At 52.8% G+C, this 13,773-nt stretch overlaps 1 protein-coding gene and 1 long non-coding RNA gene across 2 annotated transcripts in view; one reads left to right on the top strand and one right to left on the bottom strand.

The window, feature by feature from the left end:
• Positions 1 to 325: 325 nt before the first annotated feature.
• On the bottom strand, positions 326 to 10,744 carry Ap2s1 (adaptor related protein complex 2 subunit sigma 1). Its single transcript, XM_046455710.2, has 5 exons — positions 10,587 to 10,744; positions 6,810 to 6,959; positions 1,433 to 1,546; positions 792 to 851; positions 326 to 687 (listed from the first exon to the last, which is right to left on the bottom strand). The coding sequence occupies exons 1-5, from the start codon at positions 10,587 to 10,589 to the stop codon at positions 586 to 588; spliced, it is 429 nt and encodes a 142-aa protein (XP_046311666.1). The 5' UTR covers positions 10,590 to 10,744; the 3' UTR covers positions 326 to 585.
• Positions 10,745 to 10,923: 179 nt separating this feature from the next.
• LOC124100287 (uncharacterized) overlaps positions 10,924 to 13,773 on the top strand; it is a 5,271-nt gene continuing 2,421 nt past the window's right edge. The window contains exon 1 of the long non-coding RNA XR_006854212.2: positions 10,924 to 11,187. This is a non-coding gene — a long non-coding RNA (uncharacterized LOC124100287). The remainder of the gene's footprint in view (positions 11,188 to 13,773) is intronic.

Below are 13,773 nucleotides of genomic sequence, written 5' to 3'. Positions count from 1 at the left end.
TTGCAATCCTCCTGCCTCAGCCTCCCCAGCTGCTGGGATTACAGGTGGGCACCACTGCACCCTGCAGCTGTTTCCTCTGAATCCTGTGAGGATGAGGAAGGCGAGTGGATCAGTGCCCAGATGCTTGGTGCACTCAGGGGCCTCGGAGTCTCACTGTCTAAACCCATCCCGCCCGTGTCTTGGGAACCCTTTGTTGGTGGCCACAGAGCTGACGCGCTTTGACCCCCACCTCCTTCAGCACAGTAGGGGTGCTTGCTGACTGACTCATTGATGGATGGAGGGCAGGTGTCCTGAGGGTCCCTGGGATAAGGCAGGGGCTCGAGGATGCGAGGCCAGGCAGGACCACGGGTTTATTGGGGGCTCCACACGCACACTCATGGCGTCACACGACAACAGCAAGGTTACTCGGGACACTGAAGGTGGCCTCCGCCCACAGCTGGGCCCAGAGGCAGCGGGGTGCAGTCTCCTCCCTTGTGGCCCAGACCCAGCTGGGTCCCTTCCTCCAGGGCGGCTGAGGGAGGGGGCTGCGGGTGGCCGCAGGCCTGGGGGGGCGAGCGGGTGAGTCCGAGGTGGTGGCAGGTGGCCTCACTCCAGGGACTGCAGCATCAGCAGCTGCTTCAGCACCTTCGTCTGGCTGGTCTCGCGGATTTCGCCGGCCAGGAACATCTCGTCCACGACCGTGTAGACCTGTGTGAAGGAGGGCCCGGGGCAGAGGAAGTGGGCATCAGGGGCCCTGGTGGCTGAGGGCTCCAGGCCACACACGCCCCTCCCCGCCTGTGCCAGGAGCTTACCTTGTAGAAGTTGAACACCAGGTCCAGTTCACAGACATTGTGGAAGTACTCGTTCAAGACCTGGGCGAGAAGAAAGGTGGTAACTGACGGGCAGGGAGGGGGACACGCAGAGACAGGAGCAAAGGCATCAGAAAGAGACAGAAAAGGCTGTCATCCCAGCCACTGGGAGGCTGAGGCAGGAGGATCGCAAGTTCAAGGCCAGTCTCAACAACTTAGCCAGACCCTGCTCAATACATAAAGAAGAACTGGGGACGTAGGTAAAGCAACTGGGTTCAATCCCCAGGATCAGAAAAATAAAAATAAATGGCACAAAAGCAAGAGAGACACTGAGGAAAAGGGAGGGAGAAAGATACAAAAATTCAGGGAGGGAGATAGAGACGGGGATGTTAAGGTAGAGACTGAGGATGAGGAAGAGTGACAAGAACAAGAATCCCGGGTGATTACAGAAAAAGGTGGCAGAAGGGCTAGCCTGAGGCACAGGAAGAAAGAGACAGAGCTGGATGGTGGGAAAGGCAGAGGGCGGTGGGAAAGGCAGAGGGCGACAGACGCGGTGGGCGGAGCAAGTGCAAGAGGCAGAGTCGAGAAGCAGCAGAGGTGGGCAGGGGAGGACCAGCCCGGCCCCCAGGCCCCGCTCCACTCACCTCCACGAAGTTGTGGATGGCCTCCAGATAGGCCAGGTTGTTGTCATTGACGTCCACACAGATGCAGAAGTACAGGCCAGCGTAGCGTCGGTAGATGATCTTAAAGTTCCGGAACTGTGGACAGAGGGGCTGTCAGCAATGGGGCAGGCCTAGGACCATGAGCCACCACTCTGTGGTCTCTGAGGCCCAGCTCTGTGCCTGGCCTATGCTGGGGGCTCAGCGGTGAGAGGGATATCCCAGCTCTGCCCTCCCAGGGCTCACGGTCCAGGGGAGGGAGACTCACACCCTGGCAGCAGGTCAGGCAGCCCCAGTGGGGACCTAACCTCTTATAGAGCCTGGGAGCCAGCGAGGCTTCCTGAAGGAGGGCATCAAATTTGAGACCTGCGGGATGGGCAGAGGCACTGCAGGCAGAGGGGGCCCAGGGCTGAGAGGGAGCCTGGACTGTCCAGTGGAATCCACCCAGCCTCACCGCCGTCACCTCTGGAGGTCGAAGTCCATAGATGGATTAATTCCATCGGTCATTCTACAAATAATTCCTGGGCCTACTGTGTGCCAGGCTTACGGTGGGCAGTGCAGAGGTCACCATGGTAACCAGGACAACCTGGGCCCTGTGCTCACTGAACTGAGCCCATATGCTTGGGACCACAAGGGTTTCAGACTTCAGAGTTGTTCAGATTTTGGAATATTTGCACAGACTTTACTGGTTCGATATACCTCATCTGAAAGCCCCAAATGCTCCAAACTCTGAAAAGTCGGGTCAGCACCCAAAAAGTTTCAGATTTGAGGCGGGTGGGGTAGCACATGGCTTCAGTGCCAGCCCCTCGGGAGGCTGAGGCAGGAGTACGGCTTGTGCCCAGGAGTCCAAGTCCACCCGGGGCAGCAGGAAGACAGCAGGACTGTGAGACAGTAAGACTCTCTCAAAGAAAAAAACGTTTGTTTTTTTTTCACATTTTGGATTTTTGGATAAGGGATGCTCAATTGAAATATGTAAACTTGAGAATAATAACACAATAAACACATCCACACCACCCGTGAATACCTCTGGACCAGGGAAGGAGACTAATTTCACATGCACAGGTAAAGAGATTGACAGGCTGGGCTGGAGCTGGGGCTGGTGGTAGAGTGAGTGCCTAGCATGGGCCTGCATTCCATCCCCAGCACGCGCGCACACACGCGCGCGCACACACACACACACACACACACACAAAAGGCAGGGGGACACTAACAAATTGACATTTAGATATGGACACACCCTCTGGGGTACTAAATAGGGATTAGCCAAAATCTGAAGTTCCAGCTCTCTAGGATGTGTGTGTGGCGCCCTCTGGTGGCCACTGTAGGTGCCAATATTAGCCCCTAAGGTTTTCACTTTGGCTCACCCTTTGTTAATTTCTATGAGCTGACTCTGTTTTGCGTGATCGCAGTGTTGCCACACATAACCCAGGGACGCCCAGGGACGCATTATCCGGCACCGATCGGCACTCCGCTACTGTCCGCGCTCTCCCCCTCCTGGCCCCGGGCCCACGGCTGCTCTGCCTGCTCTTCCCAGGGCTACCCCACACCCTCACTCTCTTCCCCAGGAACCTCTTTCTGAAGGCGGGGGCAGGAGTCCCCTCTGAACAATGTTGGCACTACCCACACCCACCCTGCCCTGCTCCAGGTCTTCTCTGTCTAGGGTGGGTCTGTCCCCAGATGGCACTGTGAGCCTATGCGGGAAGCTGAGCATGTCGCTCTGTGTCCCCACCCAGGGCTGACACCACTGCACTGATGCTACAGCAAACTGAATGATGGCCGCTGAAGACACTCATCTCCTGATCCCTGGAGCCTGTGACTGTGTGGCCCTGCGTGGTGAGAGGGACTTGGCAGATGTGATTAAGAAGTTTGAGGGCTGGGCTGGGGCTCAGTGGCAGAGCGCTTGCCTAGCAGGTGGGGCCCTGGGTTCAATCCTCATCACCACATTAAAAAAATAACTAAGCTAAATAAAGGCACACTGTCCATCTACAATGGCAAAAAGGTGGGGGGGGCCTGGGGATGTGGCTCAGTGGTTGAGTGTCCCTGGGTTCACTCCCAGGTACCAAAACAAAAAAGAAAGAAATGGGGAGATGGTCCTGAACTATTTGGATGGGACGATGTCATTGCAGGGGTCCTTCCATAGGAAATGGGGGGCGGGCAGTGAGAGCCAGAGAGACGGAAGCTGCCAGAACCCTGGGCTGGCAGGCTGGCAGGCGGCTGGCTGCTGGCGCTAGAAAAGCCAAGGAAATGGATTCCCCTCTTGGCCCCAGAGGTTCACGCTACTGTGTTTGAGGCGATTTGTGACCGTGGCCAGGGAAGCTGCCTGGGTCTCCCGTTTCCCCTCCCTGTTTCTCCCTCACAGATCTCAGGTCCTGGTGGCTGCTATATCATAAGGGACGCTTCATGTGACATTCATTCTGCCTGATACTCCTGTGTGTCAGCATTGGACCAACGAACGACCTCTGTCCCCACTGCGCCCCTTCCTCCAGAAAGCCCTGCCTCCTCCGGCTGGCCAGGCACCCCAGCCAGGTCCCCCCAGCCAGCCCTGCCCACTCGGACGGCCACCGCCTGGAGACAGGCCTGAGACCCAGGAAGCAGCACAAGGCTGTCAGTTACTGCTGCGAAGGTGGCGGGCGCTGGCCAGCCCCAGGTGGGACACAGAGTGCTGCGAGTGAGGACCGCACGGTGAGCCTGGGTCCAGGGGACACAAGACCTGCGGCCGGGCCATCTCACTCCCCGCTGACCTACTGCTGCCCCGTCTCCCCAGGCCCCACGGACCCACTTCCGGACCCGCACGTGTGTATCAAGCCAGCGCTCAGAGCAGGCCGGGCACTGTACTGGCACCCCTGGCACCCCCAGCTCCCCTTTCCTCCTGTCACCTAGGATCCCAATGGCCAGCTCTGGGCGAGGCCACCCGTGACTTTGGCTGGCCACCCTCAGAGGCCAGTCCCACCCTCCTCCTGCACACTCTTCCGCCCCATGCTGCCAGGCTCCAGAACACAGCGGCTTTCCTCCGCCTTCCGCCTCCAGCAGTGGCCCTGCGCCCCCTTGTTCTCTCTTCTCACGGCCACTCCAAGTCCTTGGCTTGGTTCCCCACATTTCCCAGGGCGCCGCTGCTCCGTGACCTGCACCTTTCCCTCCCCTATGGCCTCCCTGGGGCCAGGGGCAGACACCTTGGACTGACCTTCCCAACACCTCCACCTGCTCAGCCAGACTCAGCACATCTCAGAAAATGGCAGGCCACCTGCCTGGGGCTCAGGCCCAGACCCCAGCCCTCAGCCTGGTCTCTCCCCTGCACTGCACGCCCATGCCTGGCCACCCCATCACTTCCACGGTGGCTCTGTCACCAGTACATGTCCCTGGACCACTGCGGTCACCCCCGGAGCAGGCCCCTGCTTCTGCTCTTGCTCCCTACAGCGGATCCCAGAGGCCTAAGGCGGATCCATGTCCCTCCTGGGCTCAAAATGCTCCTGTGCTCCATTTTTCTGAGTCTCCCAGGAGGCCCCTGAGGCCCAGCACCTGGGCTACCTTTATCCTCATCGGCTCCGCCCTCCTCCCTGCCGGGCCCTGGAACACCCTCCATGTATTCCTGCCTCAGGGCCTTAGTACTTGCTGTTCCCTCAGCCTGGAATGTTCCTCTCTCAGATAGCCATCTTCTTCCACTGCCTGGACTTTTTCGACTCCTTCGGGTCTTGGCTCTAATGTCACCTTTCACTATGCTTTCCAGAAAAAAACACAGAGAACTGCAGTCTCCCCTCCAGTGTCACCTAGCACTCTGCCCTCAAGTCAGCTGCTAATTGTTCCTACTGCCATTCACGGTCACCTGACCACCATAGCCAAGACCGGCTCCCACCAACCCGCACAGGGTTCTCCAAGGCAGAGATGGGTATTTGCGACAGTCTCTGTGGGACCCTAGGACCAAGAACAGTGCCTGGCACACAGCAGGCCTGTGGTAAATGTCTGTTGGATTCTTCAGAACAATGGGTCCCACCTCTTTTTCTGTGCAGTGCTGGGAGTGACTCCAGGGCCTCTTCACACTAGGCAAGTGTCCACCACTAAGCTACAGGCCAGCCCCGGGCTGCTGTCTTGAGCAGGTGAAGGTCATGGGAATAAAAGGTGAAGACTCGTAGATTACAACAGACCAAGAGCCAGGTGTAGTGGCACATGCCTGTAATCTCAGTGACTTGGGAGGCAGAGGCAGGAGGATTGCAAGTTTGAAGTTAGCCTCAGCAACTTAGCAAGGCCCGAAACAACTTAGCAAGACTTTGTCTCAAAATAAAAAATAAAAAGGCTCAGCACGGTGATGCACACCTGTAATCCCAGAGGCTCAGGAGGCTAAAATAGGAGAATTTCGAGTTCAAAGCCAGCCTAGGCAATGATGAGGCGCTAAGCAACTTGGGGAGACCCTGTCTCTAAATAAAATACAAAATAGGGCTGGGGATGAGGTTCAATGGGAGAGCACTCCTGGGTTTAATCTTCCATACCACATAAAAAAAAAAGAAAAGAAAAAGGCAGTATTACCAATTTGATTTGGTAGGGTCTGATAACAGTATTGTGATGATGTAGGGAAATGTTTTTATTTTCTAAGCTACATCCCAAAAATATTTGGAGAAGAAGTATGATGACGTCTGTAATTTAATTTAAAACACTACAGCAAACGACACTCTTTATCCTATCCTGTCTATTTCCGTGTGAATGAACATTCCTATAGTGAGTTTTACAAAGGGAAATGAAGGGCTGAAGGGTAGCTTAGTGGCTGAGCACTGGCCTAGCATGCCTGAGACGCTGGGTTCCAGTCTCAGCAGCAGCAAAGAACACAAACTAACCTCTTTGACAATAAAGTAAATAAGTAAGGTAAAAGGAAAGACAAAAATGTAAATGCTGATAAGATCTAGGAGTAGGTTTATGGATCTTCAATCTACTCCTCTCTTTCACTCTGGTAATCTCCATCTTTGTAATTTGGAAAGGTACCAAAGCCCAGTGTAGTAGCGCATGCCTGTAATCCCAGTGGCTCAGGAGTCTGAGGCAGGAGGTTCACAAGTTGGAGGCCAGCCTCAGCAACTGAGAGAGGCCCTAAGCAACTCAGCAAGACCCTGTCTCTAAATAAAGTATAAAAAAGGGCTGGGGATGTGGCTCAGTGGTTAAGCGACCCTGGGATCAATTCTTGGTACCCAAAAAACAAAAAATACAGAAAGAAAGAAAAAAGAGAAAAATACCAAATACAGGAAGGAAGGTAAAGTCAGCTGAGGGAAGACAGGAGAAGGTGGGTCAGTCAAAGGGTCATTCGAGCTAGAAGTTGGGCAGGAGGCCAGAGGAGGTCATAAGGAAGCAGGGGGTGTGGGAGGCACGGAGGGGCATCTGTCACCTCCACAAAGTTGGTGTGTTTGGCGTCTCGGACGGTGACCACGGCGTGCACCTCCTCAATCAGCTTCTGCTTCTCATCGTCATCAAACTGCATGTACCACTTGGCCAGGCGCGTCTTGCCTGCGCGGTTCTGGATGAGGATGAATCGGATCTGGGGGCAGAGGGAGGAAGAGGAGGAAGTGAGAGAGGCAGGGAGGTGGCCTAGGCTAGAGGCCACTGCCCCACAGCCCCACCTGTCCCTGCAGGGAGATAGGGTGCAGGGCCCCAGCTGCTCCCTAGAGCCCACACAGGCCTCGCTGTCCCTGCGCTCTGTCCCAGGTCCCTCCAGCCCGCCTTCCAGCAGTGGCCAACTCTGAGCCAGCCCCAGGGCCCCGAGTCCCAGGCTCCATGGCTTCTTGTCTGCCTCTCATAGTCTGTTTCCCCACCGGCAAAACAAGTTCCAAGAAGAGGGTGTTTCATCAGGTTTCTGGAGGTTTCATAAGCTTATAAACCTAGTTTGGAGGCTGGTAAGCAGGAGGCCCTCAATGAAGGCTTGCATCTCAATTCTTCAGCCTGAGCCCTGGCTTTCCACTTCTTTTTTTTTTTTTTCCTTTTCCTTTTTTAACATTTTTTAGTTGCAGATGGACATAATATCTTTATTTTATATGTTTATTTTTACGTGGTGCTGAGGATCGAACTCAGGGCCTCACACGTGCTAGGCGAGTGTTCTACCACTGAGCCATGACCCCATCCCCCACTTCTTTTTCTTTTGGATGACTTTTTAAAATTGTGATGTGAATTATTATTCACATATCATGAAATTCATCCTCTTTTGGGGGAGTGGGGCAGGACACTGGGCATTGAACTCAGGAGCACTTAACCACTGAGCTGCATCCCAGCCCTCTTTTTTTTTTTTTTTTTTAATATTTTTTTAGTTGTAGGTGGACACAATACCTTTATTTTGTTTTTATGTGGTGCTGAGGATCGAACCCAGTGCCTTCCACATGCAAGGTGAGCGCTCTACCACTGAGTTACAACCCAAGCCCACCAGCCATCTTTTATATTTTATTTAGAGACAGAGTTTTACAGAGTTGCTTAGGGCCTCACTAAGTTGCTGAGTCTGGATTTGAACTTGCAATCCTCCTGACTTGGCCTCCTGAGCCGCTGGGATTACAGGCACGGCCACCACGCCCAGCAAATTCCCTCTCTTGTACAGTAGACACTTCAGTGGTTTTTAGGATATTCTCTTAGAATAGTCACAGTTGCACAAATATCACCACTAATTCCAGAATATTCTTACCATCCCCCAAAAACCTCCTACCCATTAGCCTCCACTCTTCCTCCCCTCAGCCCCTGGCAACCAGTCTACCTCTTCCCCTGTGGATTTGCCTATTCTAGACATTTCACAGTAGTGGGATCACATAGATGTGGCCTTTTTAACTGGCTTCCTTCACTTAGAGTCATGTCTTCATGTCTGTCCAGGTCGTAGCACGCACCAGCGCTCTGTTTCCCTCCCTCCCTCCCTTCTGCAGTGCTGAGGATAGTGCCCAGGCCCTTGCACATGCAGGCAAGTGCTCTCCACTGAGCTACAAGTCCAGTCCTGCAAAGTCACTTCTGAAGTGGCTTAACTGCTCAGTGCCTCGGTTAATGTGATCAGTAAACAATACATGAGAAGCACCAGAGCAGCGTCTTGAGTTCCGTGCTCCATGTTAGCTGTCATCGGTTCTAGGAAGTTTGCTATTAAGATTCTGAAAAGACAGGTGAATCATCTCGGGCTACTGTGAAAACCACAGTTAAAGTCAGAAGGGCTCAGCCTTTACATGCTGAGCTCACACACACACATACACATGCACACACACACACACACACACAAATTAGTTATCATTATGACTGAAGTATTCGATCAAGAGTTCAGGCTTTGGAGCTGGGGCTGGGGCTCAGCGGTAGCACACTTGCCTGGCACGTATAAGGCACTGGCTTCGATTCTCAGCACTACATATAAATAAATAAAGCTTTATCAACAACTAAAAAAATAAAAAATAAAAAGAGTTCATGCTTTAATGCCTGGCACTATCAATTACTGGCTGTGTGTCCATGGCAGATCAGTTAACCTCTCTGAGCCTCAGCTTCCCTTTCTGTATAATGAACTTAATGAGAGTACCTCCTCCAAAGACCAACACATGGGTAAACATAAAGGTAAAACATAAAGGTAAACATAGAGTAGAGCGCATAACATATACTAAGTGTCATATAAACACTATGGCTTAGTAGCATTATACTGTGCTGTTATTTGACTTTGAGAAAACCCTGACCCAAACTCACCTATCTAGGAAGGCTGGCTTTGGGCCAAGTTCTTTCTGAGATTGGCATGCTCTTGCCCATTTTTCAGATGAGAAAACAGGTTCAGAGAAAGTAAGTCTCACAGCCAGAAAGCCGATCTGGAGTTCAAAGACCTTGCTCTGAACCTCCTTATCCCAACTTGTAGGAGCCCCTAACCCTTCCTAGGCCTTCACACACTCTACCCCACCTCCAGCCCACCAGGCTGGACAGGAAGAGGATATTACACTCTCCTTCCAAGAACTCCTTCTGCTGAGCCAGGGAAACCCACTTCCTCATAGGGCCGGGGTCCAGTGCAGGAAAGGAAGTGACATGCTTGGGCATAGCAGGAGCCACAGCCTGGGGCAAAGCCAGGGACAGAAGGGTCACATGGGAAGGGGAGCTAGAAGCAAGCCTAGAATTGAGAGCTCTGCCTCTTATTCCCAAGTCCCCGAATACTCCCTGTTTCACCTTCCAGTGAGATTCTCTCCACGTCCAGGAATCCACCCCACGAGGGCCATTCCCTCCAGGACCCTCATCCATCCTCATCTGTTGTTGTCCTCTCTGATGCCTCCCAACCTTCCCCTGTCTCCAGTCCCCGTCCCCTGGATTGTTCCCTCTTGACCTCCAGTTTTTCACTTTCAGTCCCCTCTCTCAAGTCTCAATGAGTCTTTCATTGGAGATAGCCCTTCTCCAACTCCAGAGCCTCATCCCTTGTTCCAAAGTCACATCTTGTTTCCAAGACCCTGTCTTTGGAAAACTCACCCACCGTCCTGACATTCTCCTCCATCCAATCTCCCTTCCTGACTCCCTGACCAAAGAAACCTGAATTCCCAAGCCCCAACCTGTGGGACAGAAGTACCCGCTAAATCCAGTGCTCAGTCCTTGCCCCAAGAGCCGCCTCTTCCAAGCCTCCTCCTTACCCCAAGACCTCTGCAGCCCTCCCCATTCGTTTCTAGCATCCACTCCCTACCTCCACCCCCTCCCTTCGCAGCACGCTTTCCTGACTCCCTACAGGTGCCCACTTCCGGCCTCCAGTGCCCACTCTCTTCCCCTTGAGCTTCTCTCTCCTCAGAGTGTCCTGCTCCTGTTCCAACCTCCGGAGACCCCGCCTGCCCCACCGTCGGGCAGGTGTCCCTCCCGGTCCGGAGTCTCCAGTCCTCCGTCAACGCCTCCTCCCCACTCCCGAGACCGTGCCTCGCCAGCTGCCTCTCCTGTTTCAAAAGCGCCCAACAACTTTCAGTGTCTCCCGTATGCGCAAGTCTGCTCTCTGGACACCCCTTCCTCAATGTCCCTTGCCTGGAGACCCCATCGCACACCCGAGCGCGAACCAAGGCCCTGTTCCCTCCTTCCCAGCCCCAGAGCCCACGTCGGATCCAGACCATCCGCGGCAGGGTGGCACTTGTCAGCGCCGATCCAAGCCTCGGCTGTGTGCACGTGGACCCTCCCTCCGTCCGCCCCCGGCGAGGCGCGCCCCCGTTACCATGGCGACCCCTGTCAGGACCCCAGCGGCCCTGGTCCCGCGGCAACTGGGGGGCTACGGCTCTGGCTGCAGTTACGGGGCCCACAGCTGGAGCGGACTTCCGGCAGAAAGAACCCGCCTGCCCTCTCGCGCACAGCCCGCTGGGAGTTGTAGTTTCACGAATGACCTGGCTCCTCCGGGAGGCTAACCACGGGAAGAGGCTCGGGCCCGCTTCCCAGCATGCTCAGCGACTGCCCCTTTCCTACCAAAGAATCCGGACTCCAAATGCATGCCGGGAGTTGTGGACGAAGGTGTCTTTGAAGGACTACAATTCCCGAGATGCTTGACAGCCAGCAAAGGGAGTTCAGGGAAATGTAGTTCTGGTCGCCTCCTTCCCAAACCCTCACCCAGGGGAAGACAGCGGGTTGGGAAGAGGAGACCGCCTGGGTGACCTAGACGTGTAACTGTCTTTTCATGCTCACCCACTGCGCTGTTTCAAATACAGTGAGCCTGGGGGTGTAGCCCTGCAGCGGAGCCTGTGCTTAGCATGCGGGAGGCACTGGGTTCGTCCCCACACTGAAAAAATAAAATGCAACCAACGTTGTTTCCTTGTGGGAGACAGGTAAGCACAATTTCCCTGACTCTAAAGCTTGAATTTGACAGGTGTGGGGCCCGAATTCAATACCCAATACCCGGGGAGGGGGGTGGCTGAATTTGAAAGTCAGAATTGTGCAAACCTGGTCATTGCTTGTCTAGGCTGTGTGACTTTGGACCAGTGATTTCACCTCTTAACTTCTTCATCTGCCAAATAAGAAAGATCAGGGAGTCAACTCAGTAGGGTGGTTTTAAAGTATTAAGTTTTCAAAGTTCTTAGCACAGTACTCTGCACATAGTAAATGCTCAATAAATATCAGTTCACTTTTTTGGGGGGGCAGTACAGGGGATTGAACGGAAGGATGGTCTAACTGAGCTACATTCCAAGCCATTTTTTAAATTTTGATACAGGGTCTCTCTAAGTTGTTGAGGCTGACTTGTAATTCTCCTGCCTCAGCCTCTTTAATCGCTGAGATTACAGGTATGTACCATCCTGTCTGACTTAGTTCACATCACAAATGCCCATTGTTAATATTTCCTGTCCAGAGGTCCACTTGTCTTCTCTCAGTTACTCTAATATGCCAACTGCATTCCCCTCAGGGACTTTCCATGGCCTTACTAGTCCCTTGAAGACCTTCCCCACCTCCATTCCATGTTTGGCCTCTTCTTCTTTTAGCTTAAACACCACCTGTGCAGATCTACAGAGACATCCTAGATACAAAATCCCCATAATTCCCTAGAAGTTAATTAGGGCATTTTTATAGCCTTTATTCCAACTTTTAATGGTTTCCTGGGTGGGGGTTGTGGAGATCCTCCATTAGGTGGTGTGTCTTTGGGGGCAAGCACTTTATCTGTAAACTGTGCTTCATCATCTAGAAGAGGGGCACATAGTAAGCACTCAGTAAAGGCATGCCTATGGGTACTGACGGGAGATTTGCCCTGACAACAACAGAGCATATTACAGAACCTGTCAATTAGACATGTGCTCCCGACAGAAGAACCAGTACAAAACTACTGAATGTTGGCCCGGCATGGTGGTGGGTGGGTGGCAGGAGGATCGTGAGTTCAAAGCCAGCCTCAGCAAAGGTGAGGCACTAAGCAACTCAGAGAGACCCTGTCTCTAAATAAAATATAAAATAGGGCTGGGGTGTGGCTCAGTGGTCAAGTGTCCTTGAGTTCAATCCTCAGTACATTCCCCCCCACACAAAAAATCCCTATTGAATATTGCAAGGGTAAATAGAGGCCAGAGATGGATTACTCTCCTGTACACATCTCCTTCTCCAACAAGGTTGGAGTAGGATGAGCAAGATGCCCAAGGAGCAAAGCTGAAAAAGACACTTATTCAGATGCCAACCCAGCCCTGGCATGAGCCTGAGCCTGAGTGCCTCCTTTCATTTTATGCTCTGGGGACCTTGTTTGTGTCACCTTAGTCCTGACTCTGATCTCCAGTGCTCAGCACAGCACTTGGCACGAGTGTTCAATCTACATGTTAGATGATAAATGAACCAGCAGCAAGAAAATGGGCCCTGTCCCTGTCCTGGAAACATTCGCCACCCACCAGGGAAAATGGACATAAATGACATTACACAAAAAAGTTAAAGATTATTTTAATGAAGCCAGGAGCAGTGGCATAGGCCTGTAATCCCAACAGCTTGGGAGGCTGGAGCAGGAGGATCTTGAGTTCAAAGCCAGCCTCAGCAATTTAGTGAGGCGCTAAGCAACTCAGTGAGGTCCTGTCTTTAAATAAAATACAAAATAGGGCTGGGAATGGGGCTCAGTGGTCGAGTGTCCCGAGGTTCAATCCCCAGTACAAAAAAAAAATCATTTTAACAAGTCCTATGATTTAAAAGTTGTAGGATACTTTAATGCTGAATTAGTGATTTTTAAAAAATATTTTTTAGTTGTCAATGGACCTTTATTTTTATTTATTTATATGCGGTGCTGAGGATTGAACCCAGTGCCTCACAATACTAGGCAAGCGCTCTACCACTGAGCCACCACCCCAGCCCCTGAATTAGTGATCTTCTACTGTCTAATGAACCATCCCCAAACTTAGCAGCTTAAAATAATAATCATAAATCTCATAGTTTCTGTGGGTCAGTAATGGGGAACAGCATCGCAGGGCGGTTCCGGCTTGAAGTCTCTGGCAGGATTGCAGTTAGTAGAAGGCTTGAAGGGGCTGTCAGAGCAGTGTCCCCGCTGCTCCCGTGGGGCCACATTGATGCTGACTGTTGGAGGATGTCTCAGTTCCTTACTCTCAGGAAACCCAGGTTTGGAGGCTCATCCCATGGAAAAACCCACACCCTAGAGAGGAGCATTGGGGAGAAGGAGAGGCTATTTGGTGGCCAAAGAATGGAGCTGTGCTCCCACATCAGCTCAACTCACAGATGCAGACAGGAATAATGAGGGAGAGAGAGTCTATAAAGGGGAGGAATATTCGCGTCTTGTCTTGGATCTCCTGGGAACTCAGGTGCCACCACTCCTCACTCCTTCCATGGTTTGGTGTTTCCGGTCATGGCGGCTGGTAGGTGTCTTCAGCCTGAAGGGGGGGGGGATGAGGCGAGTCTCCAAGGTTATTATAGTTTCGGACAAAACATTTCTCAAATGTTCAACA

Source organism: Marmota monax, unplaced genomic scaffold (assembly GCF_021218885.2).
Source record: "Marmota monax isolate L192 unplaced genomic scaffold, Marmota_monax_Labrador192_F-V1.1 WCK01_AAM20220418_F8-fsc00149, whole genome shotgun sequence".
NCBI lineage: Eukaryota > Metazoa > Chordata > Mammalia > Rodentia > Sciuridae > Marmota > Marmota monax.
This window is presented reverse-complemented; position numbering and strand designations above follow the sequence as displayed.

Excerpts from the sequence above, each read along its gene's own strand:
- Ap2s1 (XM_046455710.2), bottom strand. Across the intron at positions 1,547-6,809 it reads AACACACCAACTTTGTGGAG|TTCCGGAACTTTAAGATCAT; the intron begins GTGACAGATGCC and ends CTCTGTCCACAG. Across the intron at positions 688-791 it reads TGGTGTTCAACTTCTACAAG|GTCTACACGGTCGTGGACGA; the intron begins GTAAGCTCCTGG and ends TCCTTCACACAG.